At 36.5% G+C, this 27020-nt stretch overlaps 1 protein-coding gene across 1 annotated transcript; it reads right to left on the minus strand.

Annotated features, from left to right (window-relative positions):
* Nucleotides 1–149: 149 nt before the first annotated feature.
* Nucleotides 150–26619, minus strand: LOC149530799 (DnaJ/Hsp40 cysteine-rich domain superfamily protein). The gene is made up of 3 exons (XM_089810566.1): nt 26362–26619; nt 1050–1199; nt 150–879 (listed from the first exon to the last, which is right to left on the minus strand). Exons 1-3 carry the CDS (start codon nt 26590–26592, stop codon nt 799–801), a joined length of 462 nt encoding a protein of 153 aa, XP_089666692.1. The 5' UTR covers nt 26593–26619; the 3' UTR covers nt 150–798.
* Between the last annotated feature and the right edge of the window lie 401 nt (nt 26620–27020).

Genomic DNA, 27020 nt, shown 5'->3' on the forward strand with positions numbered 1-27020 from the left:
TAGTTAGAATTCTGTATGGCTTTGAGGACTTTGCACAAATTAAATTTTGTTCACTATAAAGTTAAACAATTGAATGACAGAACATAGATCAAGAGATGTTATTGCATCAGAAAGTCTCTGTGTTTTCATCGTGCCAGTTACCAATGATATTCATGAATTGCCATACATTCCTTTGCTGATTTAGATCCAATACTAAAATTACAACTCTGCATTATGAACTTGCAACTAAAGATACAGTATCCTACAACAGTAGAATAAACTAGATTCCAACAATTCGAGGGCCTTGGTCTCCAATCAACTAGTCAAGGAAATTTTGACAGTTCAGCTTATGTAACAAAAATATTTTTTGTCATGTCACATTGTAGAGTAGGTGTTCTAAAAGTCATATATTTCTTGACCAGTACCCCACTAGCCCATTGTGAAACCCTAAATACACTTAGCAATTGCATACATTTGCAATATTCATGTAGATCAGACTGCACAGGTAAATTAGTTCAGATCCCAAGGTTATGTAAATTCCTATGCAGTCTGATCCAGAAGAATTTTGAAAATTGAACAACTGCAAACAAATCATTCTCAAACCAAAAATTGCAGATAATTTATTCCAATGGCATTTTCCCAAATAACACAACTTCCCTTCACAAGGTAATAACCCAAAGAGAATAATTAGCTTTTGATGCACACTTCAATTCTGTACATTTTAAAATGGCAATACTACCACAACTGACGACCACTGTACATGGCTAACATGTCTGATACTCATAGTCAAGTTCAGACAGATTTTCATGTGCATTCGCTTTAAGCTGTTTCCATGGGAGGTTGAGCTAGCCACTTTGCCTTGTATCCAGTTCCTTTGCAATCAGAACAGTTTACTGAGCCCTGGGAGCAAAATGGAGATGAAGTCGTGTAAAATGTGACAACAAAATGATACAGACAGATGATAGAGGATAGAGATATAAAAAAAATATAATCTAGTAAGCAGGGAACAAAACTTTGTGCAAAATGCCATGCATGAAATATGTAGCTCATAACATATGATAAGATGGTACCTGTCCTGCACAAATTACACAGGTTGTATTCCGTGATGGCACTTCACAAAGCATATTGTCTCCTAGTATGAAAAATCCTGTCCCCCTACACCATTTACACTCTACGTATCCATTTGCATCACATGAAGAACAAGGAACCGGTCTTGGTTGCTGCAACCACAACAGTCAATGTTTCTTGGGTTAGAGAGCAGCCAATCTTATCAATTATGTTGTTGGAACAACTCCTTCAACAAAAAACTCCTATTCTGTCTTTAAAATCGACTAGATAAAATGATTAGCAGCATACAATTAGGAATTGTGTGATTATATCAAATTAAAATAATGTGTATTTCTGTATGTGTGCAATACACCCATTGAGCATTAGATCGATATAAATTTACACTGAAATAAAGTGCCACACTTCTCTTTGCATTCAAGGATTTTGTTTGTAAAGTGCCAAGGGAGGTTTTCATATGCACTTTGTTTTTATCATCACAACCTCATCTACGTTTGTGTGTGTGTACCTTTTTATTGCACATCATTTTCAATCATAGGTACTCCATTTTAGGTATTTGATGTCATTTCTTCTTGTATTACTTTGTTGTAACAGTTTTCAGTTGATTTCTGATACCTTTTCCTAGTCAGCATAATGGGAGTACTTTACTGTTTGCACTTGTGTTAATTGTTTCTTGATTTTGTTTTGGCGTGAGTTGAGTAATTAGTCATTGTTCCTATATACTAGGCAGATACAGCACTGAGTTGTCTATTAGTATTTATTATAGTGAGTTGGAACACATACCCTATAGACACCTTTGCACACCTATTTATGGAAACCATCCTCTACCTTCTTCAGTTGATCGGCATTTATGAAATTATTGGTACCTCCATCTTTGACAGCAAGATTGTTGCATGGTTGCAATATATTAGTGTGAGTTTGCCATGTTGAGATTTAGGTGTCAAAGAGTCCTAACATGTTAGATTATTTTATTAATTTTTGCATTATTGTTATATCTTAAATTTCTAACTTGTTAATGTCATATCATCTTTGTGGGACCTTTCGATGAGGTGACATCCTATATGGAAGATGAGACTATAACATGGATTCCTCCACTTTTGTGAGTTCCTATTTTTGGGGGGACTACTGTCATAAGATGCTTGGTTGGGACTATGACAAGTTTCCATTATGCCTATGACGGTTGCTAAGTTCGGCAGAAGAGATGGGAATTCATGTTTAGCAGCTGTCATTTACAGTGTTCACTTTTGATAAGTGGTGTGAGGTAAGGAAGGTGCCTATTTTTGACTATGGCAATTTCTATGTGAAACTTGAATTGATTTAGACCATATGACCATTTTTAGTGCTCTTGAAGATTGCTATGTGCAACATGTCATGGGATTAGCAAGTAGTTGTTTTCGACAACACTTACCTCTTATGCATGGAAATGGTTTTGGAAACCATGGGCACCTATCTTTTGTGTTAATCTCTACATATATGTTGCTGGCTTTAATTGATTTCATGAGACAGATTGATTTTTTTTAAGACCTCATTACACTACTGGAATTGCTCCACAATTCTCTGCTGTCATCCCACTGGTGAAGTTGTGTCTACTCATAAAGAGCATAGGCTTTGTACTTTCCGTTGTAACTCTTGTTGTTGTAATACAACTGAGCTCTCTATTTTGGAGTGTAGGTTCTTTCCAAAACGGTTTTTCCATGCAAATCTGGTGTTGTGCATTTGTTTGTTAAAATCTGAAACTTATGTGTCTAATCAATAAAGGTATAACAGTTTGTAAGAGATTTTTTGCATAATCGCTCCTGTTAGATTTGGCATTGGGAAGCTTTCTTCCACACTTTGCTTCCTTTCACACCATCTACACAATTTTCATTTAGTATTGTTTAGATCACTCATGCGGATTGGCATCTTTGATTGTATATATGCAATAGTCAAATAGTGTTGTTTTCACTCCAGCAGACTTGTAGCTGTGTGTTAAATTTAGAACCAGAAAAACAAAGACACGATTTACAGAAACTTTAAAACACAAGATCAAAATAACACTAGAAATTTATCCTCGGAAAACCCTCCAGCCTGAGGGGAAAACTCCAGCCACATTCAAAGTAGATCCTTTATTGAATAATCAAGAGATTCAATACAAAGCCTCACATACTTCAACAGAAAAATGATTTCTTCACAAAGACTGTTATCACATTACAGACACTAGTAGAATGTCATAATAAGATTAGACATCTACAGAAAATGAACTGCTCCTCTGTTGAATTACAGATAACATATGCAAGGATCAGTCACATGATGATTACACGGAGAAAGTTATCCGTAGAAAACATAAACCCATACTATCACTGTCCTCGAAACAGAATACTTTTATAACAGACACGAATGCTATACACACCAAAGACCCACATACAATAATCACAGATGAAGCATGAACTACAACTAAAACACAACCACCACCTCTGAAAGAATGAAGTCCAGAATAACCAGAGTAACCAAAGCTCACTTTTCTCAAAACAAGAATCACACTACAGTACGAACCGCTTACAAAAATGCTTTTAAGAGTCATAAAAAAAATTCATACAACAGCAATGAGTACTCAATGGAATTACCCAGAGAATATCCTTCAAGAAATTGACTGTCCGATAGTATCAACAGACCATACACAGTGCTCAAACCAGTATATTTTCAATACTCGTCAAAATGACCAAACACACTTTCTATAGAATTCAGTAACCCATGGGCCTCAATATTAGCTTCAGAATACAGACGTAACTGAAGAATACTTCATCGTGAGCTAATAAATGAAATGACAGCAGCAGTGACATCTTTTCTTTCTTCATAACAAGCATGCAATCACAAATGATACACGGTTACCAACACAACCACTCGGAACTCCAAACACGTTCCTTAATGAGTGTTGGTTATCAACGTAACTGCACAGGACTTCAAACTTGCACACACTAAGCATGCAGCGATGAGACATATTGAATATACCAGTTATGCAAAATATGGCCTAGAGAATGTCAACAGCTCAACATTTCATGAACCAATAGCAATAACAAGGATCAACAGCAAAACAAGAACCGAAAGATGTTGATTCATCATTATTTATCGTGATCCTGTAGTGGCTGTCCCTAGTTTACATTTTGTTATTATTGCCGTACTCTTTTAAGCCAGTTTTATGCTTGATGATTAGTAGCATTGTTTTTTAGATTATCATATATTCTTTCATATTCAATTGATTTTAGGATGAGACTGCTTGGTATTATTTACTTCATGTGTGCATGATGATTATTACAGTGATTTTAGTTATTGATGATGATTAGTTAGATGGATTATCATATGTGTTTTCTTATGGATACTTACCCCATACTGCATGTGTATGGTGTGCGTGTATGGCGTTTCTGATGTAGTTAAGGGAGTCGTACTCACCTGCCAATGGAGATCTACACAATTCACCACTTCTTACCATTGCCTGTTTAGCTTAGTATATATGTGTTTGTAAATGCGTGGATTTTATGCAGATTGCAAGTACTAAGTATTGACTTCCCTGAATTGCCAAGTTGAGGATACCCTATCACATTATCACAATGGTAAGAGAGGGGAGATAAATTCTTAAGTCTAAATCCTAACCTTTAAACCCATTTGTCCTAGAAAATTAGGACAAGTATCTGAGTTGATTACCTTCTGAATGCGTCATATGATGTAAATTCGTGATTATAATCCTTTAGTTTGCTCTTGTATGTGTTTTTCTATGATGGGTTTTCGTATTTTGTCCTATAAGTCTTTGGTGGATTTTCTATTAATTAAGTCAAATTAAATGATTAACTTAATGATTTAATTTAATGGAAAATTGTTATGATATTTTTAATATTTAATTATATTTAATTAATTTGGAAATTAATTAAATAAAAAGAATTAAATTTAAAGGTAAAAATTATAAGTTAATTTTAGAACGTGATAATATTTATTTAATTTAATAATAATATATTTAGGAGTTCATTTTTAAATAAATGCTAAATACTATTATTATTTAAGTTAATAAATATTTTATCAATTAACGTTTCAAAAATAAATTAAAAAGTGAAAAAAGATATTATTTTATTAAAAGTTCTATGATTGCATAAAGTGTGCATAAGATTAAAATTTAATAAATTAATTAAAAAGAGAAGTCAAGTAAAATTAAATAAAGATATTTTATATTTCAATAAACGTGCATGAAAACATAAAAGAAAGATAATAAAGAGTTAAAGACTGGTAAGCAAGGAGTCCTCTCGGGTGATCACACAATTAGTGCCCCAAATTTAGTAAAGAACTCCTTATCACCAATTAAGCGTTCATTTTCAAAGGACCAAAGTTTTGGGAAGGAACCACGAAATTTGGAGAAGAAATTTTTGAAGAGAGAAGGTTTTGAGAGAAGAAATTTCTCTCACAAATCTTTTTGGTGTATGCAATTTTAGCATCAGAATCCAAGTAGATTCTTGTGTTTTAATTCGCACAGATAATTACATTATTTCCTTTTTCCTATCTTCTTCGTGACTGTGAAATGTTTATTTGAAATTCTTTGTGACGAGGATTTCAATATTGTGAATTTCTGGTAAACCCTTGATCCGTAGATGAAAGAAATTTGTATTTAATCAAGGAGGTTTTGAAATAAATATAATTTTTAGTTTAAAAATTTGAATAGTTTACCGTAATTTTCCTATCAAAGTAGTGATAAGAAATTCTGTAAAAAATATATATATTAAATATATATATATATATGCAAATACATTAAATGGGGGGGGGACTTGTTTTGTTAATAACAAAAAAAAATTAAATTAAATTAAATATATATTGGAGATGGTGGGTTTTACTCCCCACCTTACCTCCCCGTGGCTTTAAAAGTCGTAGCTGCTGCTCGTAGCAGTGCTGCAGCAGCAGCAGTTAATAACTATTGCGGCTGCAACACGGCCACGGCAGCAGCCGTGTACTATATGGCTGGCGGGCCTTAAACGTGTTAAAGTTTTTTTTAAATTTCCTTTTTTCTTTTTTAAAAGTTCTTTATAATTATATTAAATTAAATTTTAATTATTATTTATTAATAAATTTTATTAATATTTATTAATTTAATAATTAATTAAATAATATTAATATAGTTTTTATTTTAAAATTATTAATTAATTTAATTAAGTTTAGTTTAATTAAATATAATTAATAATGCATGTTATTAAATGAAGTTTTAAATTTATGTAATTATTATTATCGATAAGATTGATTTTTAATAAAATTGTAAAAAGAATTATTTAAAATCAATAATTTATTATTTAATAATTTAAATAAATAATTTTCCCTTTAATTATTTGGATTAATTGACTTGTAATCAAATACGGGTACCTATGCATTTTATTCGAATATAAGAACGGGTTAATTTGTCAGGGTAACTTGTGAATTTTATCTACTTGAAACATACATTAAAACGGAAAACAGAAACTGAAAACCTTATTGTTTAACTCAAAACTAAGTGCTTTCAAAATCAAACCAAACTACAAACTACATTGTTTTGTATGTTGTCTATGCTTTGGGTTTGGGTTGACTAGAGTGTTGACCAATTTTAGGACATCTACCAGAGGCTTGGGGGTTCTATGATTGTGATTTTATGATCAATTGATCTTAATTTTTTTAACTCAACCATGGCAATGTGTCCGGTATGCTCTATGATGAGTTTGTATTTATTGTTTGTTATTGCTTTCCAGTGTTCTTGTGTGAAGCTGAGGTGAATGTATGAAATACTTGACTCAGCCATTTTGAGTCTTCAATCAATATTTTGGGATGCTTTCCAATTGCTCGTAGAGAACTGATGTGTTATTGTGAATTATCTGTTGATGCTTTCCAGTCACTTGTATAGGGCTGAGGTGAAATTTGTGATTCTTTGATTTATACTTTTATGAGCCTAGGGTAGGTAATCTGTATGTTTAAGTTGGGAAGTGGCTTGCAATGGAGGTCGGGGCCCAAAGTAGCTACCAGGGTAACCCATTGTAAGTGATTTAATAAGTGATAACATTTCATTAAATGAGTTTAAAATGAATTAACAAGATATTGGTACCATAGAAAGTCACTATGGGGCCAGACGATTAAAAGACTAGTCGGGTAACCTTAGAGTTGACTCATTAGTATGCCTTGTCCGTACAAATGGATACTAGTGCTGCATGGAGTCACTTGGGGGCCAGAGGATTAAAAGACTAGCTGAGTAACCCTAGAGTTGGTTCATGCAATGACACTTACCCACTAGCAGTATAGATTTCCTACATGTCTATGTTTGCCTCTAGGTCTAGATGTCGATTTATCTTGGAACCTTTGAGTTAGATTACTTTTAGGGTTTCCTTGACTTAGATATTACTTTTGATTTTGGGATTGATATCCTATTTGGGACTTGAGACTATCTCCTCAGCACAGTGGGAATGGGCCTTTTTGGGTTACCACGCAATCGGGTGGTAGTGCTTTTTACTCTTACCATTGAGATCCATTCGTTGATGTCGTGGCTAGAGTTCCTTGTCTACATTTTCTTTCATTCTATCTTTGTGTATTATGATGGATGGTTATATCTTTATGATGGATGGTTTCACTTATTGTATTGTACTTTCTTTCATGGATCCGAAAGGGATGATGTAATCTATTTTTATAAATGTATATTCTTTTAGCCTTTCATACCTTGTGACATGTACAGTGGATGGTTGAGCATTCCAAATTTTATTGCCAAGTGGCATTTAGAACAATTGTATATTATTTAAATGGATTCTGAACTTTTAATTATTCTTTCATGTGGATGTGTTATGTATTAGAATTAGTATTAATTAAATTTAAATGTGACTCAACGTCTTGGAATCCTTAAGGAATGTAATCTGTGATGTATGCTTAATTATAATTGTATGTTATTGCTTCTGCTACTTTATGTTTGATGTGTATATTATTCTTTCAAACAAAATGTTTTACAAACTTGGTAAAACTTTAGGTTAACTTCTTTTGGATCCCTTGGTGGGACATTACAGATCCACAATAACGGTGAAGAGGCCGATACAAAACCTTCATTACAATAACTGTATGCTGTATGCTTGATGTAATCAAATCAGGTAAGGAGAAGTGTCTCCTACAGCTACAATTTCAACATTCTAATCCTGATTTTGTTCGAAATGCTTCACTGCTAGAGTCGGAAGTTGATTATTTGGCAACTGTTTACAGTTCATACTTCTTTGAATGGTCTTCACATTAATATACCTAGTCTGTAAATTTTCTGCAAATTCTATGACTCAATCAGAGATTAGATTCTACCTTTCTTCCTCTCCTTGTAGCTTGCTGTGAATAGTCTCAAAGTATTGCCTTGAATTAGAAATATAATTCTGAAAACTGTCTTTTCTTCTGCAAGTTGTATATGGGCAGTATTGACTAAAGAGCAAACTATTTTGTGTTCTTGTGTACTCTTAAGACTTCAACATTACCCCTAATAAATATAGAAATCAAGGGACATGTCCTCAGAAAGGACATGGCTCTTCCAAAGTCTATTTTGCCTAACCTCTAGAAGTCGGTGACTTTCCATGAAATTAATAAGCTTTAAACACAAACCAAATCAAAGGAGTTTTAGTTAGTTTTAAACTCACACACAAGGATTGGCACCGATATCCATAAGAGAACAATGCAAAGACTTAGATCAATATTTATCAAGCCATATCAGATCAGTCTGATCTGTTATCAGATCAGTATGTTTACAAGTTACAGAATTAACATAGTCTATTAGTATTAAGGATTGATCTCTCTTATTTTGGGAAGACTTTTCAATCCTTCTCATATTCTCTCTTTTGAAGGGAGTTTGTGTAATGTCCCTATTGGGACTTTACTCAATTTACCCTAAAATTCCGAACTAGGGTTTGGATTTCTTGGAAATGGCAATTTACTTAGTCTCTGTAATGTTCCCTACTAGGAGGCCGCCAATTCTCAATAATCAACATTAATCAACATACATCACTATGAATTTAACCAGATTAAAACAATTAATGATTCAAAATACATTTAACAATTAACATACTTAAGCCCCAATTCCTTACCCATCTCCTGATCAACCCTAAGAAGGGTGGGGAATTACTTGCCCTTTGAGCGCTTGGCAAGCAGGGTTCCTCAAGGCTTCTGGAGAACATATTCATACGAATCATACCCATCTCGGGACTTTTCCCTCAAGGCCTTGGAACCCTTGAAACCTAGATCCTGAATTTTAAGGGACCAAGTAATTTAATCAAGGGTAACAAATCAGTGGGTTTAATGCAGAAGGCATGCAAATAAGTTGTTCCAATTCCTAAACCCTCTCTCAATTGAATCTGTTATCAGGATGGAGTTAACATTGGCTTTTTGGGGATCATCATAAAGGTGGAGATCAATGCCCATCTTGATGATGTACAGGAAGGGTGAGCATGATTAAAATAGTTGTTTCTTAATTTGGGGAATCATCACTACATTCCTACTCCCATGGTATCATAACACCAAGATAGTTAAATAAATCAAATTTCAGGTCAAGCTCAACAAGTTGGCAGCATCGTCCTTAGATTTAAGATTCCTTGCAAGAAAGCCACAGTTGGACTGCAGTAAATATAATAACAAATATAGCTAATAAAATCCCATAGACAACTGTAAGAAATCAGCATATATTCATGAGCATCTAATGGAGGCTTATACAATCACTTAATATATTAATAAGAATGTGAACATCATCAGATTGACATTGATCCATGTCAAGCCCAGGAGAACACCAGGGCCAATGTATCACCTACTAAAGTGATGGAAGTCACTTAAACAGAGTCATAGTTTGTAAAATATAATCAGAGTCTCATTACACTAAAACTGATTACCACTACAAAAATGAACAGATCTGTGCACTAGAAGACCCTGGGGTTTTATTTCACACCCGCAGATCCTCAAAACTTCTGAGAGTTTTCATTCTTAGACACCGGAAAGGCTGAAACTCTTCCCAGAGCTCTCACACAAAAGCCAATATCAAAAAATGACTTTTAGATTATTAAGATAATATCTTATACTTTCTATAATAGTCAACTACTTGTTTGTAGTCCGTCTTTCAGTCTAGATAGGAATGTTTCCTATCCTGTCTCTTTTGTCTTCAGTCCAGATAGGAATGTTTCCTATCCTGTCTCTAGTTTTGTTTCTAATTATGTCTTCAGTCTACATTGTTTCTTTTAGAAACGTCGTCCTTGTAATTCTTTATAAGGAACACATTCGTTCCTCTGTTAATCAATGAATCATCCGGAAATCCGTTAATCTGCCAACTCTTCTTGAATCTTGTAACATGGTATCAGAGCCAATTTTCGAAATTATTTTGTGATCCTTGCTTTCTAAAAACCCTGAGATTTCAACTAGGGTTTTTGTCTGAGGTTTTTGTGTCTGAGATTTCAACCAGTCTGCCCTAAAAATCGTGACTTCCAAACACGTTTTTTCTGCAACACCTGTCATCTGCAAAACGCGTGGAAATCGTGGACAATTATCTGCAACTTGCGGTTTTTCTTTTTTGCTCCCATGTTCTGAAACTCACATTTGTGGCTAAGGAACTCCCGTTTTTTTGCTACTCCCGTGATTATGAACTAGCGTTTGTTTTTAGAACAAAACGTGCAAAGATGCAGACCGAAGCTGCATTTTTTCTGCTGGAATTTATTTTCGAAATATTTTGCTCACGCCTGCGTCTAGGGGTCTGATCACGATCACGCCCGCGCCTGGTCTTCATTTCTGCCCGCGTATTCAGCTACTGGCATTCTTGATTCTTGGACATTCTTGGTGGGTTTTTCGAGACCTCATCTGAGTCTTCGTCAAAAAATTTTGGGTACCTCGTTTTCCGTGCCTCAATTTTCTTAAGCTCTTTGTTATTGATGATCAGTTACCGCAAATTCCTTCCGACAAGTCAACTGCAAAAAGCTGAAAATATTTGAAGGAGCTACATGAAACATCTGACAAAAGTCGGGCATTCTTTCTAAAGAATCAGTTGTTCTCCATTATGATGGATGAACGTATGTCCTTACAAGAGCATCTGACAAAGATTAAGGACATTTGTGATCAGCTCGAAGCTATTGGTCGAAAAATGGAGGAAGAGGATATGGTAGTCATCACTCTAAAAAGTCTACCATCATCCTATGAGCACTTCATAGAAACACTCAACATTACGTCAACTAATGTTGATCTGAAGTTTCCAGAATTATGCACCAAACTTCTGCAACAGGATCGTTGGAAACAACAGTTTAGCAGTAGTGCTTCTACAACCTCCTCAGAGCAGGCATTTGCTGCCAAATCCTTTCAACCGAACATCAGCAACCATCAGTCTTCTCAGCCTTCCCAGCATCAACCTTCTACTCAATCTCTAGATGGCTCTACGAAGCAATATGTACAGTGTAATTACTGTCACAAGTTCGGCCATATGAAATTCGAGTGCGGGAAACGTTTGGCTGCCCAAGCAAGGCAAAATGCTTCCCAGCCAACAGCACAAGTTGTCGAGCTCCCTGATCAAGGCAAAGCTGCATTTTTCGCCTTCTGAATTTGTTTCTGTTTTTATGGGTTTGTTGATTTTCTCCTCAAAAATCATTTCAAGTTGTCTGTAATACGCAAGGTTGCGTGAGATTCTAAGTTTTACCGTTTTTTCCACAAAAATGAAGTTTTGTAATTGCAACCTATTTTGAGTCATAGCACTCTTCTGGCAAAGCTTCTTGGTCTCAACATTCTGTAGATCCAGGGAGGGTCTCAATTATCCCAGAATGTTTCGACATTCGTACGTTGACCATTAACGGAGGGTATTAAGATAATATCTTATACTTTCTATAATAGTCAACTACTTGTCTGTAGTCCATCTTTCAGTCTAGATAGGAATGTTTCCTATTCTGTCTCTTTTGTCTTCAGTCCAGATAGGAATGTTTCCTATCCTGTCTCTAGTTTTGTTTCTAATTCCGTCTTCAGTCTACGTTGTTTCTTTTAGAAACAACGTCCTTGTAATTCTTTATAAGGAACACATTTGTTCCTCTGTTAATCAATGAATCATCCGGAAATCCGTTAATCTGCCAACTCTTCTTGAATCTTGTAACATAGATTCCAAAACTTAATTTTATGCTTTTCCAATTTTCCCTCCAAGAGCCAATTTCGAATTAGAAATTCCACCCCCCCCCCCCCCCCTCGCTACTTTTAACACAAAATAATGTTTTATTATTTTTTAATTGGAATCCCCTCCTACACTTTTTAACTTCAAGAGGATCATTATTCCTTACAAATTTGGCCCCCTTTTAAGTTATAACTTAATTTAATGCCTAGGGACTTGGGCCCAATATTATAAAACTTTATTAAATAATAAGTGATTATAATAATCACCTTTGTTATTATTTTATTATGACCAACTTATGAAATAATTAAACTTAATTCCAATTTATTTGTAACTCACTCATCTGGACCTCAACTTGAATTCTGTGTGAAGCTCCCAGATCACTGATATCGCCTGACCATGGTGAGCTAACTGGTAGTTGTCCTAAAATTTAGAAACTCTCGTTACAAATAGGAACTGTCCTTGAAATCTCCACCCTGATCCCAAAGGCCTCCTGGTGTATTCCTGCTAACTCTAAGTTCACCCCTAAAAATTATGGATTCCTCCTAAAATTTAGGAGACTGCCCAAGAGTGGTCAAACTAGCTCTCCAAGCCGTAATAAGTCATCATAAGCTCTTGCAGAGTTCCCTATCTATCTCATTGTCTTACGGGACCCTACTAATAGGCCAATCCTACTAGCTGGTACTGACACTAAGGAAGGCACAAAAATAGGGAAATTACACCAACCCCTAAGCCTCATTGATTCCTTCAAATGCTTTCCCACTATATTTCTATTATTTCTTATGCATCCTCGATCTTAGCCACTTCATACTTTCCTTTATACTCCCTATAAATGTTAAAGATACAACCTTCACTTGTAACCGGTAAAAAGTGCAGGTCAGCTCCAAACCTTAATCCCCAACACTCTAAGGTTTTATTGCCTTTTGGGGTTGACCTTTCAAACTTTCTTCCATCCACATACCATAATGGTATGCCTTCCATCTTACTCCCAACCTTCAACCATAAGCAATCCAAAGCTTCGCACAAACTTACACAAAGGGATAAAAGGTATCATGTTCTGCTAATGACCTAGAATGTGAAGCTACACATGGATCATATGCCATTTCTTGATAAGCACTGATCGCTATTGTTTACAGCTTATGCGTTTGAGGCTATACAAAGTTGATGATCAAATCAACCAACACACTAAGTTGTGATCATAGTAAATTATTGTATACATAATAGTGATGATAATTCCATGCTCTGCATTTCTTTTACTGTGGCTGCATCAATTATAATTTTTGAATTTCCTATGAATTTTTACCTCTTCTTGGCCCCTTGTTCCCCTTATTTATCCTTGTCTTCCCTTCACTTACCTTATGCCCATGTATTTATCCCCATGTGTTTGCGTCCCTTCTTCTATGCCTTGCCTACCTTTCCAAAATAGTAACTATCCTTTTTCAACCCCTTATTTGATGTTTGTAGCTATCCTCCATGTGTCATTAACCCATCCCTTCAACTCCTCAAATCTAGCCTTCCATGGGTCAAATGAACATAAAATCGTTACCATTTTGTGCCTCTTGCTTCTCTTTATGACCCCTAAAATAATTGAGGCTCATTCAATGAATAAACACTTGTATAAACCTTCACACATGGTTGCTCCTCTTACTACCGTAATTAAATGCTAGACTCAAATATTGATACTTCATATGTTTTCACACTCCTCTTAGCTAAATGCCACCTAAAACCATCTAATAAGCCTAATATATCCCTCATTTCATAATCACAATTCACAATTCCTCTCGTTTCTTTGTAGGAGCTACCATCTTGAAGCATTTCAAATTTGAAGCACTGTTGTAGCAAGGATATTGTGGAGCACTACACCAATTTTTGGAGGCTCGTGGACACTTGTGAAAGTATTTAATTCTATCTAGGTTTCATTTTAATTTTCTACCACCATGTTGGCGGATTCTCCCTTCCACAACTATTAGGGTTTGCCTTATTTCCTTCATTATCCTTCTCCCTTTATTCCTCTCCCTCCCCAGACCCTTTTCCCAACCCTTGTGCCATTTGATCCTTCTCCCCTTGTATCCTTCTACCTATTACAATAATAGATATTTGTCTATTATTAGTTAATGGTAATCTATTGCAAATATCTAGTTAGCTTTAGTTAGCTTTCGCTTTTTAGCTTTCTCTGTTATAATAGAATATTTCTATTCTTTTTGATAGTTTCCTAAGGACACATCGCTTTATTATTTTGCATATATAGACCTCTCAGTCTCTGTTAATAACAAGCAAGTATTTTACCAATTACTTTCGTAATATGGTATTAGAGCCTAGACTTCAAAAAAATTTGAAATTTTTCCTGAAGTCTTTTACGTGCTTTGTAATACCTAGTCACAGATAGGGTTTCTGAGAGAGATCTACGAATTTGTCTGAAAAAGAGGCGTATTTTTCTTGGTCATTTTTCTAAAAATCGAAAATCTGCAAATTAGTGATTTCTTGGGGCGTTTTTGGTGTTGTTTCCTCATCCTCTCTGCTGTCTCAGCCAAAAAGCCTCTGTTCTGAATAAAATCAGCCATTTTTCTACCTGCAAAACACCTTTTTTCTACAATTTCAACCATTAATGGCCACCAGCTAATTTTTGGGCTCAAAAAAAAAATTGATCACAAATTCTTGGTGGGTTTTTCAAGAGCTCAACTAGGTTGTCCGATTTTTCTAGGTGTCTCATTTTTTGTGCCTCGATTTTCGAGCCAACAGATCCAAAAAACAACATATTCCTTCTGGGTGTTTCGAGCTCTCTTCTGGGTTACTCTCCGAATTTTTTGGGTCTTCCATTTTTTGCCTCGAACATGCCTTCATAGATTTTCACAATTTTTCATTGAAAAGCGTGCCATAGCATCTCTAAGAAACATTCTTCTCGAGCACAACTCCAAATTCAATGGTCCAAATTATGGCACTTGGAAGCAGCGGATTATCGCAATTTTTGAATATCGGAACACCAATCAACTTGTTCTGAGTGTTACGAAGCGTTCGACTTCTCCTAGTCCTGATCAAGATACATGGGATCTGAATAATCGAGAGGCAATGATGCTTCTCAAATTATCTGTGGTTGATGATCAACTTTCTCAGATCCCATCCGGCAAGACAACTGTCGAGATCTGGACACATCTCAAAGGTCTTCGTGAGACTTTTGACAAAAGCAGAGCTTTCTTTTTGAAAAACACTCTGTTTTCTATTGTCATGGATGAGCACACCTCACTCCAGGCACACCTGAATCAAATTCAGGAAATCCGTGATCAGTTACTTGCCATCAGTCACAAGATGGAGGAAGAGGATATTATGGTTATCACTCTTCGAAGTTTACCAAAATCCTATGAGCATTTTATCGAGAGTCTCAACATCACATCTTCTGGTGTTGATTTGAAGTTCATTGATCTCTGCACCTTGTTGCTTCAGCAAGATCAGTGGAAACAACAATTCGATAGCAGCTCCAGTTCCATCTCCACAAAGCAAGCCTTTGCTGCGAAATCCTTTCAGAAGGCAAGTTTTAGCAACCATCTCAACAGAATTCTTCTGCTCCAGCATCAAATGGTTCTCGAAAGAACATTCAATGCAACTACTACCACAAGTTTGGACACATGAAGGTTGAATGTCGGAAACCTTAGCTACACAATCTAAGCAATCAAGTTCGGAGCCCAAAGCGAACAATGCAGAGCACACTGAGCAGGCGGAATCTACCTTTTATGCCTTCATGGCTAAAAAACCTACAAATCATGTGAAGTTGTTTGCCTGGTACATTGATTCAAGTGCCTCTCATCATTTCACTCACCGCAGAGACTAATTGACTGATTACCAGCCTTATTTAGACTGTTATTTTTGGTGGCAAAGAAGAGTACACAGTTGTCGGTAAAGGCAACATTCAAATTCAGTCTGTTGGGAGGAATCTCATATTCCTTGATGTGTACTACATTCCAGGGATGGAACTAAATCTACTCTCAGTCAATTAGTTGTTGCGATATTCTCCACACTTGGCAGTCACCTTCAGTTCACATCAATGCACCATCACTGATCGGGCAACTAAGTCTACTGTTGCAGTGGATCTTGAGGATCATGGTCTTTTCAGACTTACTAATTCTGGTGATTCTCAGGACTTAGTTATGGCTGCTCTTCAGTCTTCTGTCAACACACTTTGGCATCAGCGATATGGGCACTTAAATGTGCATTATCTCTCACAGCTTGCTCAGGATGAGCTAGTTTTTGGATTGCCAAAGATTCAAACCCAACAGCTTGGAGTTTGTGATGCATGCCAGGCTGAGAAGCAACATTGCACACCTTTCACCAGTGGTAACTCATGGCGAGCTTCTCAGATACTTCAGCTTGTACATGTCGATATCTGCAGCCCTATGGCCACTCCTTCTGTTCTTGGGTCCAGGTATTTTTTGTTGTTTGTTGATGATTTCAGTAGAAAAATGTGGGTGTATTTCCTTAAAAAGAAATCAGATACATTTCCTGTATTTCACAAGTTTAAACCTTTAGTTGAAAAAGAGTTTGGGAAATCTATTTTACTCTTAGATCAGACAATGGTGGGGAATTTTGTTCTAATGTTTTCTCCAGCTTCTTGGATACACATGGCATCAAACACCAGTGAACCACACCCCACATGTCACAACAAAACAGTGTAGTTGACTGTTGGAACAGAAAAATCACCGAGATGGCTCGATCCATGCTCAAATACAAACATGTTCCAAGGCAATTTTGGGCAGAAGCAGTTAATACTGCAGTTTATCTATTGAACCGGTAACCCATAATGGCGATCACTCTAGAAGAAGCTTGGTCAGGTCACAAGCCCAGAATCAGTCACCTGAAGGTTTTTGGCTCCCTTGTTTTTGTTTGGATCCCTGATGCGTCACGCACCAAGTTGGATGCCAAGAGTCAAAAACTCATGCTTATTGAATATAGCAGTCTTCACAAAGCCTACCGTCTGATCGATGTTGAGACATCTCATCTCATCTACAATCGTGATGTAGTCTTTGATGAGCAGCGAGGACCTTTCATGCCTGTTTCTCCTGTTCCTGATCCAACAGACCAACCTATGCAAGCTCATGATTTGGAAGTTTGGCTTCCATTAGGTCCACCTGTTGGGAGGGCTCCAGTAGCTACTGCAACTCCAGTTATACCAGTGATACCTGTACAGACACCTCCAGCTTCTCCTGTAAGATCACCTCGCTTTGTAGATGCTTCACCTAAGTTTGATCCAGATTCTTCTGGTGAGGAACCTAATCATCATGCATCTCCTGATACTCATGTTGGTCATTCTCCTATCTGGCCTAAGTGGTGAGTGGTGGGCTAAGACACTTGCTGATCTTCGTGATGATGAGCTCATTGATGGGAGAACTACTCAGAAAAAGAGCAAAACTATAGATTCTGTTAACTTTGCTCTCATGGCCAACATTCACAATGTGCTTGAACCTTAAACATATTTAAAGGCTAAAGGAATTCCAGAGTGGGAACAGGCCATGCAATTTGAACACCAGAGCTTGCTGAAGAACAACACCAGGGAAGAAACCCATTGGCTACAAATGCGTTTACAAAATCAAATACAAATTGGATGGTACTTTGGACAAGTACAAAGCTCGTTTAGTGGCGAAGGGCCTTTCTCAACATTAGGGCATTGATTATAAGGAGACCTTTGCTCCTACTGCAAAGATGAGCACCATCAAATTAGTCCTAGCCATGGCAGCACAGTTTGGCTGGAAAGTTCATCAGATGGACGTCAAGAGTGCTTTCCTGAATGGTGATCTCCATGAAGAGGTCTACATAACACAGCCTCCTGGTTTCAAGGTTATTGGTAAAGACCATCAAGTTCTCAGATTGGTAAAAGCCCTCTATGGCTTGAAGCAGGCCCCTCGAGCATGGTACATGAAAATTGATAAGTACCTCAATGATCAAGGCTTCAAGAGTTCTTCAGACTCAAATCTGTACATCAAGACTACTGACAGTGACATCATCCTTCTGGGTATTTATGTGGATGATTTGATCATCGCTAGCAGTTCAACATCTTTGATGCAAGGAATTTGATAAAGGGCCACACCACCCTTACCAACTCATAACTAAGAACGCAACAATATGGAGACAAAGAGAGATAAAATGCTTCTCAAGCAATTTTATTATACTTGAAAATCCTTACAATATTCTCCAAATGAGAGAACTCCAAATTCTTACAATATGAGAGCTTCAAAACCAAGAACTTCCAACTAGCTTGTACACCAAGAGCTTCTACAAAAAATTACACTTGAAGACTTCTACTTCCCGAACTTGATTACAAATGATAATAAGCCTTGCTTAAATAGGCACTTCCAACCCAAGACATTACAAACACAACCAATGTGTGATAAAAGATAAATACATCTACCTTAAAACAAATATTAAATTCCCACCCAAATACAACTAAGCACCACCATGTGGCCCAATTAGAAAATTACATTTCCTTTGTGGATCACAACAAATATTAAATGCATGATTTAAAAAACTTTCCACAAACTTTTAAGATGCCACCTATACACCTCGATTAATGGAATGACAACTATTTTTCTTATTTTTCTATTTATGACACCTATGCACCTTGAAAATAAAAATTCTCCTTTTTTCTTTTTTTCTTTTCTTTCTATTTTCGTCACTTTCTCTCACCTCCACTTTTTTGTTTCCGTGATGCAAGATGCTCTTGCATCAGACACCCCAGGTTCAAAAAGATGTTCTAGTAACTGGAAGAACATCATCTTGGATTCAGCACATAAATCCCAATACAGTTCTTCACATACATGCCCTCCAAGTCTTCAACTTGCACACTCTTTCGCCTGTTTTTCTTCTTCTCCTTCACATCCACCACAGGTGTTCCATAGGTTTTCTTTCGATGATGATTTCCAATCTTCTCAAAATCTGCCAACTCAACTTGGCTACCAATACTCAGGTTCCTCCTACTAAGCTCTTCATTCTGCAAAAGAATCAGGGAAAACTTCCCACCACCTTTCTCAACAGTAAACGCATTCCTAACACAATCATGCATAGCCCTACAATCATATTGCCAAGGTCTACCAAGTAACACATGACAACTGTTCATATCCACAATATCACACAACACTTGATCCTTATACTGCCCAATCTGGAAATCAACAAGGCATTGCTCTCTCACTTCCAAAGCATGCTCACCTTGTAACCAACCAATCCTATAAGGATAAGGATGTCTCACTCTCTTCAAACCAAGTTTTTGAACCATCTCCTCAGCAACACAGTTATCAGTTCTACCACCATCTACAATCACCTTGCAGATTTTGCCACCAGACTTACAACAAGTCTTGAACAAACTAGTCCTCTGACAAGAATCCAATGTCCTCTTACCCATTAGTATTTGCCGAGCCAACAAACTTTCTCCTTACTCAGGCTGACTTTCCTGGGCTTCAACCTCATTCACAACAGCAGTTGTCCTACCGATTGGACATTCAAAAGATCTATGCCCTTCTTGACCACACTTGAAACAATTACCTCTAAACACACCTCCACCTGTCCTTTTTTTGTTCAACAGGTTTTGGTTCACCTTCTGCTTTTGGTTTAGCTTGTGTTGAACTATCCTACTTCTCCTTCTCTCGAGAACTACCTTGATTCTTCCTCTTTAACTTCTCCTCTGCTCTCAAAGCATACTGATAAACATCCTCAACTGAAGAAATATTCAACATACCAACCTCATCCTGAATATTGAATCTGAGACCATTAATGTACTGTGCTACTTTTTCCTTTGACAATTCTCTATGCCCATACCAAATAGTCAATTTGTAGAACTCTTCGGTGTAATCCTTCACAATCATATCCTTCTGTTTCAGATTCTACAACCTCTTAAACAACTCAAGTTCATAATCAGCAGGAATGAACTTAGCCTTCAACTTAGTCACCATCAATTTCCATCTAGTGATCTTCATTTTCTCTTCTCTGTCTCTTTGCAGTTCCTTCCACTAAAGAGCAACATGTCCCTTCAATTTAGTTTGTGCCAACCTCACTCTGAGTGGATCCTCAATATCCTCAAGCTTAAAGTAATCTTCCAATTCACCAATCCAATCAATCAAGTCTTCAGGATTCAAAGTACCTGAAAAATTAGAAACCTCCATCTTATGTTTCAACTTCAACTGAGATCTAGGTCGAGCAAGATCTAGGTCGAGCAAACTGACCAGCCCTAATTCCAATAGGTCTCTCCTAGCGATCAGTTATGTCCTCACCAGCAACTTGAAAGTCTTCGACAACTTCATCATAATTGCCTTCAGTACCCACATGCCTAGGTACACCACCCAAAGCACTTACAATTTCAGCAATCATGTCACTCTTCATCAATGCAATCTCAAATCTGAGCTCTGCTCTTATCTTCTCAGAGATCCTTTCTTCCATAGCATCACTAAGGTCATCAATTTCCTTAGGGTCCAATCTTCTTGGAGGCATCTTCTAAAATTTTAGCAAATCCTAAACAACAAATCCACCAATCTAGAAGATCAATCAACCACAAGATCAATCTTATTTGCAAATCCTGGTGTAAATTGCCTCACGTTCGGCGATCTGTCCACACACTCAAGAACTCTCGCTCTGATACCAATTGATGAAGGGCCACACCTCTTACCAACTCATAACCAAGAACGCAACAATATGGAAACAAAGAGAGATAATATGCTTCCCAAGCAATTTTATTATACTTGAAAATCCTTACAATATTCTCCAAATGAGAGAACTCTAAATTCTTACAATATGAGAGAGCTTCCAAACCAAGAACTTCCAACTAGCTTGTACACCAAGAGCTTCTACAAGAAATTACAATTGAAAACTTCTATTTCCCGAACTTAATTACAAATGATAATAAGCCTTGCTTAATTAGGCACTTCCAACCCAAGACATTACAAACACAACCAATGTGCGATAAAAAATAAATACAACTACCTTAAAACAAATATTAAATTCCCACCCAAATACAACTAAGCACCACCATGTGGCCCAATTAGAAAATTACATTTCCTTTGTGGATCACAACAAATATTAAATGCATGATTTAAGGAACTTTCCACAAACTTCTAAGATGCCACCCATACACCTCGATTAATGGAATGATAACTATTTTTCTTATTTTTCTATTTATGACACCTATGCACATTGAAAATAAAAATTCTCCTTTTTTCTTTTTCTTTCTATTTTCCTCACTTTCTCTCTCCTCGACAATCTTTTTTCCTTCTTTTTTTCCGTGAAGCAAGATGCTCCTACATCAAAATCAAACAGAATTTATGCTTGTCTTTTGATATGACTGACCTTGGGCTCATGCATTATTGCATAGGTGTTGAAGTTTGGCAATAGTCTTCTAGTATATTCATCTCTCTGTCCAAATATGCCAGAGCCCTATTAGACAAATTTTGTATGCAAGATTGCAAGCCTGCATTAACACCTATGGAGAAAGGTCTCAAGTTATCAGCAAAGTTTGATTCTCTTTTTGTTGATTATACTACATACAGGCAACTAGTAGGCAGCCTCATCTACCTCTCTGCTACTAGGCCTGATATCAACATCACAGTGAGCTATATTTCACGCTTTATGACAGCTCCTAAAGCCGATCATTGGATGGCAGCAAAGCATGTGCTTCGTTATGTGAAGGGCACTTCAGATTATGGACTTCTATACTCTCAAAGTTCTAATCCTAAACTCAGTGGGTTCACACATTCAGATTGGGTAGGCTCCGTTGATGATAAAAAGTCAACTCCTCTATAGAGGCCAAATACAAAGGGACTATTAAGGCAGGATGTGAAGCTGTTTGGCTTCATCGGATGCTTGGGGATATGCAGATGTCACTAGCAGGGCCGACTACTCTGTTTGTTGATAACAAAGAGGTTATCAAGTTAGCACGAAATCCAATCTTCCATGAACGAACCAAGCATGTGGATGTTCATTGTCATTACATACAACAACTAGTTGAAGACAGGACTATAGATTTGCAGTATGTTCCTACCACAAATCAAATTACAGACATTCTCACCAAGCCTCTTGGTCTTGATAAGTTTGTCAAATTCAGATGACAGCTTAGTGTTCTAGATAGATTAACCATTAAGGAAGGGTATTACAATAATAGATAATTGTCTATTATTAGTTACTGGTAATCTATTGTAAATATCTAGTTAGCTTTAGTTAGCTTTCGCTTTTTTAGCTTTATCTGTTAGAATAGAATACATCTATTCTTTTTGATAGTTTCCTAAGGCAACATCGCTTTATTCTTTTGTATATATAGACCTCTTGGTCTTTGTTAATAGCAAGCAAGTATTTTACTACTTACTTCTGTAATACTACCTACTATTTTTTTGTTTCCTCTTGTATTCATTTATGGTTTAATTTTCATGCTACACATAGTACAAATCTGATTTCTATTTGACATTAACATTTTTATGTGGGTCTTGCTTGAACAACCACTAGGCAGACTCCCCTTTAACCATGCCATTTGGTAAGATTCCCACAGCCAGACTGAGCTTGCAAGTCAAATGCAAAACTTTCTCGCCAAATTGGATAGATTGTGCAAGAGAAAAAGTGAATAGGGCCAGATCAACTGTTACAATGTCATTTTATCAGTTGTCTAGTACCTTTTTTCGTGTGTTTCAATAGCAGCATTATCCTCATTTTATCTCCTTCTGTGCTAATTTGACTGACTCTTTAAAAGGCACAAGAGCTCTGAATCTCAGAGCCAAACATTTTAGGTCATTTGACACAGAGTACTATCCTGTAAGGCATCCTGATCTCAGATCTATCCCAGGACTTATTACAAAAAGTACAGTGTCAAATTTCAACAAAATTGGGTTTGCTTTTGCCATTGTTTATTCTGTAGTATTCCAGGTGCAGAAAACCAAATTCATATTTCCGTTTCTTTCAATTATACTAGATTCCTTTTTTCAATTTCCTGTAACACAAGTGGCAAATTTAAACAAGACTAAGATACAACACATCAAAGATTTTGTCTTAAGATTAGCTGGCAGCAATATTGACACATTACATGGGGCGCTGAATCCCTGCTAACTGGTGATGATTCTATCTGGTACCCTCTGACAACTATTGTTCTGCTGCCTTGGCGCAGCTGTCTATCCTCCCTCGCCAATGGTGTTTCCAGATCTGAGTGCTGATCCATAACAGTCCAAGGCACCATAAAAACTGGACAAGATGCTGATAGGAATTTCATACAATCACTGGGTTCCTTCAGATTTTTGTCTGGAGGAAAATTGCACTGATATAATGCAAGTCATAACTAAATTCTTCCATTCCCCTCTTCACATCCGCCACCCAAATATCATATATTGCTCTTCAAGTCAGCCAAAATTTGAAAACCAACCCAAACAATCTCCCAAACAGGTCAGCTTCCAGGATTAAAATTTATAAAATGCGAGTTAGCCCAAGACAAAACAACCACAAGCTGGAAAATTCAAACAATAACTTTATTTTGAAATATTTAATAATCTCATTATTAAATTTTTTATTTATTAATTATGTCATTTCCGGGTTGGTCGCCCCAGCCAGAGAATAGGGGCATGACGTCTGCTTGGGTGTACTCTCGTCTTTTGTCAGTCGCAACTCAAGTGTTAGTTTATTACAGTTTGAGGAGGTTTAAATATTTTTATTTAAACTCATCATATTTTGTTTTTATCCTTGTGTGCATGTGTGTGTGTGTGTAGAGAAAGAGGGGGAGGGAGTAAGTACATATGTGAGAAAACGGTCCAATAATTGTTAATGATAACAATACCATTCACAAATTATAAATCAAAATGTTATCATTTGAACATTAATAATCATAGTAGCTGACAATTGAAATTCATTACAAATAAGCTGAAAGCCAGAAGTACCATCTAGAGTCTAAAGATTTGAGTGCCCTATTATTAGCTGTTTTTTTATAAAGTTTTTACCTAGCAGCATTCCTGTCTGTGATCTGGATCTACTTATCCTATCCCGCCATGTGATGACACTAATAAGCTATTGATTGTAAATCCTCACCAGATTCTTTAAACACTTGAATTGCAGTATATTTACACTTTACAAGGAAAAAATGTGAAGCTATGTAGACAATCAAATCGGAATTGGCCCAACATTGCAACACTGATAAGATAGATCATGACTCATGAGCCTTACTATAGCACATGAAGGCCCAGCAACACTGCTGTAATGCTTATAGCCATTGTGTAATCTACTTGGCCAAATAGAAGTGTAATTTCTGTTGAATGCTTACGCTAAAGATCCAGCAACAGCAGTAGCTAAATTATTATTGTAGTCATTGGGTGAAAGGTAGCATCATATCATAATGCTCATACAGGTGTAGTAATGATAGCCAGTTGCACAAAAAGAAGAGTAATTGCAGCTATAGGGCGCATATGAAGGACAAGGATCATTAAGAAAATCATCATACTCATTGTATGATTGATTTGCTGTGTAATTCTGTTACCATGGTGATTTTAGGGGTTTTAAAAACCAAAAGCAGGCAAAAAAACATCAGTCAGCAAGGAATGTCAGGGTATTCCCAGGACCCACTAGGCCACCCTTTAGGGGACATTTCCAAGAGATGCCCCCCATGGTGAAAAATTATTCTTGGGACATTCCCAAATTATCAAATAAAAAAAGAAGCCAGGGTGCGGACATTAATTTGAAATTTCCCATCTTCACGTCCACCCCAAAAAATCTACCCACCAGGAAACTGTAGAAGGCAAAAGCTATTCTTGGGATATTCCCAAATTATCAAAAAAATAGAAAGCCATTGGAAACATTCAGTTCCCATCCTCGTGTCCCCAAAAAATCTACCTACCAGGAAACAGTAGAAGGCCCTGCAGTCATGTCAAACAACTTAAAGAAAAAGGTTGTGCAAAAAGTGAGGGCAATGTAAAATCCCACTAAAATAGGGAAGGACAATTAAAACTATTCACTAATTTTTATTCCCCCTGACTGTCTTATACCAGGTGAAAGGTTCTTTGAATAAAAATTGAGACCAATGGCTATTTGTTGTCATATCAGAGTTTTTGGAAGAGAATGGAGTAGAAGATTAGAGATGAACTAATAAATTATTTCAAAGAAGTTATCATTTTCTTCAATTCAAAACCTGTATGGATATCTGCTCAGTGCCCAACCCAGATTAGCCCGATCACTGATAAGCCCAATTGCAAGAATCGGTCAGACACAACATGGAGACAAGATGTCAGCCATGCAATTCAATTCTATAGCAATCTAATCATATTAAGAATAATTTAATGTTGATAGAATATTAATGGGATATCATATCTAATGATTTGTGATGTGTCGTTGACAAATTGCTTTCAATCGAGAAAAATTAAGGGTAGTATTTGAGGATACCTTTGGGGAAGAAACTGTGACCATGTTGTGAAAAGCCCACACGAGGATTACCTTCCATTCTATTTTATAAATCGTTCAAATATTTATCTCACTACCAAAATTTGAACTGTAACTTCAAAAATCTACTTACACCAAGAGAACTGGTCTAAGTAAGGGAATAAAATGAGGTTGACCACAAGTTTATTTCTGTGAAAATGCGATATATTTGGCTGATTCCATTCTGTTTAAAAAATTATGTTATTGAACTAATTGCAGCTGATCCCCAAAGACCCTGGGTGTCTACGTGAACTTACAGGAATTGGGTATTGGAATCAAAAAAATGGTAAACTGCGATAGATATAATTGGCCAACATTCCAGAAGCAAAACATTAATCACTGTCTTTCGTAGGTTTTCCACGATTTCTTTGTAATCGTAAAGAACTGAAAAGGCTGTGCTTGTAACAAACTTAAAAATCCATCTGTTAGTAAACCTAGGGATGCAGGGTTGATCTCGATGAAATGAAAATAAGTAAAACTTGGAGCCCTTTAACGATGCGCGTATAATTGTGGGTTGTACAGACAAAAAAAATCCAGTAAAGGAGGAAAATCTCAAAAGTTTATCATTTGGTTGATAATAAGCCACAAAGCGTGATAAAGTCCATCCCTAAATTTTATCTCAAACGATTTCAAAAAAAAAAATCCCTTCTAACTTTGCAGCATGGATTGCAAAACCTACAAATTTCAAATACTTTATATGTCTTTCTTGTTGTTGTTGCGCTAATACCAGCTCAAGATATGATTTGAAGTTTTAATTAGATTTGCCCAAAACAAACTGGATAAAAATATCTTTCTCGTAAAATGGGTACCTTAGAAATCGACCAAACTTGCTCGATTCGCCTCATAAATTGCGCAGGAGAAGGATCATCTTGTTGAGCTCTTATCTGCCTAGCACTGCATAAATATCCGCCATTGCCACGCTTCTGTTTGTGAATTCTGATTGTTGAGCAAATCAATATAGGTGGGGATTTTTGGGCAACAGTACATGTGGGCGGTCGTACCAGACAAATATTTTGCGTCGGAAATAACATCATTCCCATGGCTGATTATTATTGTGTTTTCCTCGTCCTCCGCCTCCCGTGGGACACCATTATATATGTGACGACGTGATTATCAAAATGAAGAGACTCGAATGCCAAAACTACCCGCATATCCAAAGTCCCACCATTACATGTTTTACCGTCATGATCCTCATGAATTCAAAATGCTAAATACTTTTTAATTTCATTATGGCATTCTCAAGACACTCTCCTTCATATAGTAACAAGTGCCACTTAGTATTTCTCTTAGTTTTAATTTTGATAGTATTTTTTCATAGTAGTTTTCTTATATATTTATTACTAGCAGTTGCATCTTTGAGGGGTACAAGGGTTGTGTCTATAGAGAAATATATATATTAAAAGATTATATTGAAACATATTGATGGATCTAGATCTCTCTTTATTTCTATATTCATGTATCTCTTTTT

The sequence above is a fragment of the Cupressus sempervirens genome, chromosome 11, assembly GCF_028749045.1.
Source record: "Cupressus sempervirens isolate cs-2001-9-10 chromosome 11, ASM2874904v1, whole genome shotgun sequence".
Taxonomy (NCBI): domain Eukaryota; kingdom Viridiplantae; phylum Streptophyta; class Pinopsida; order Cupressales; family Cupressaceae; genus Cupressus; species Cupressus sempervirens.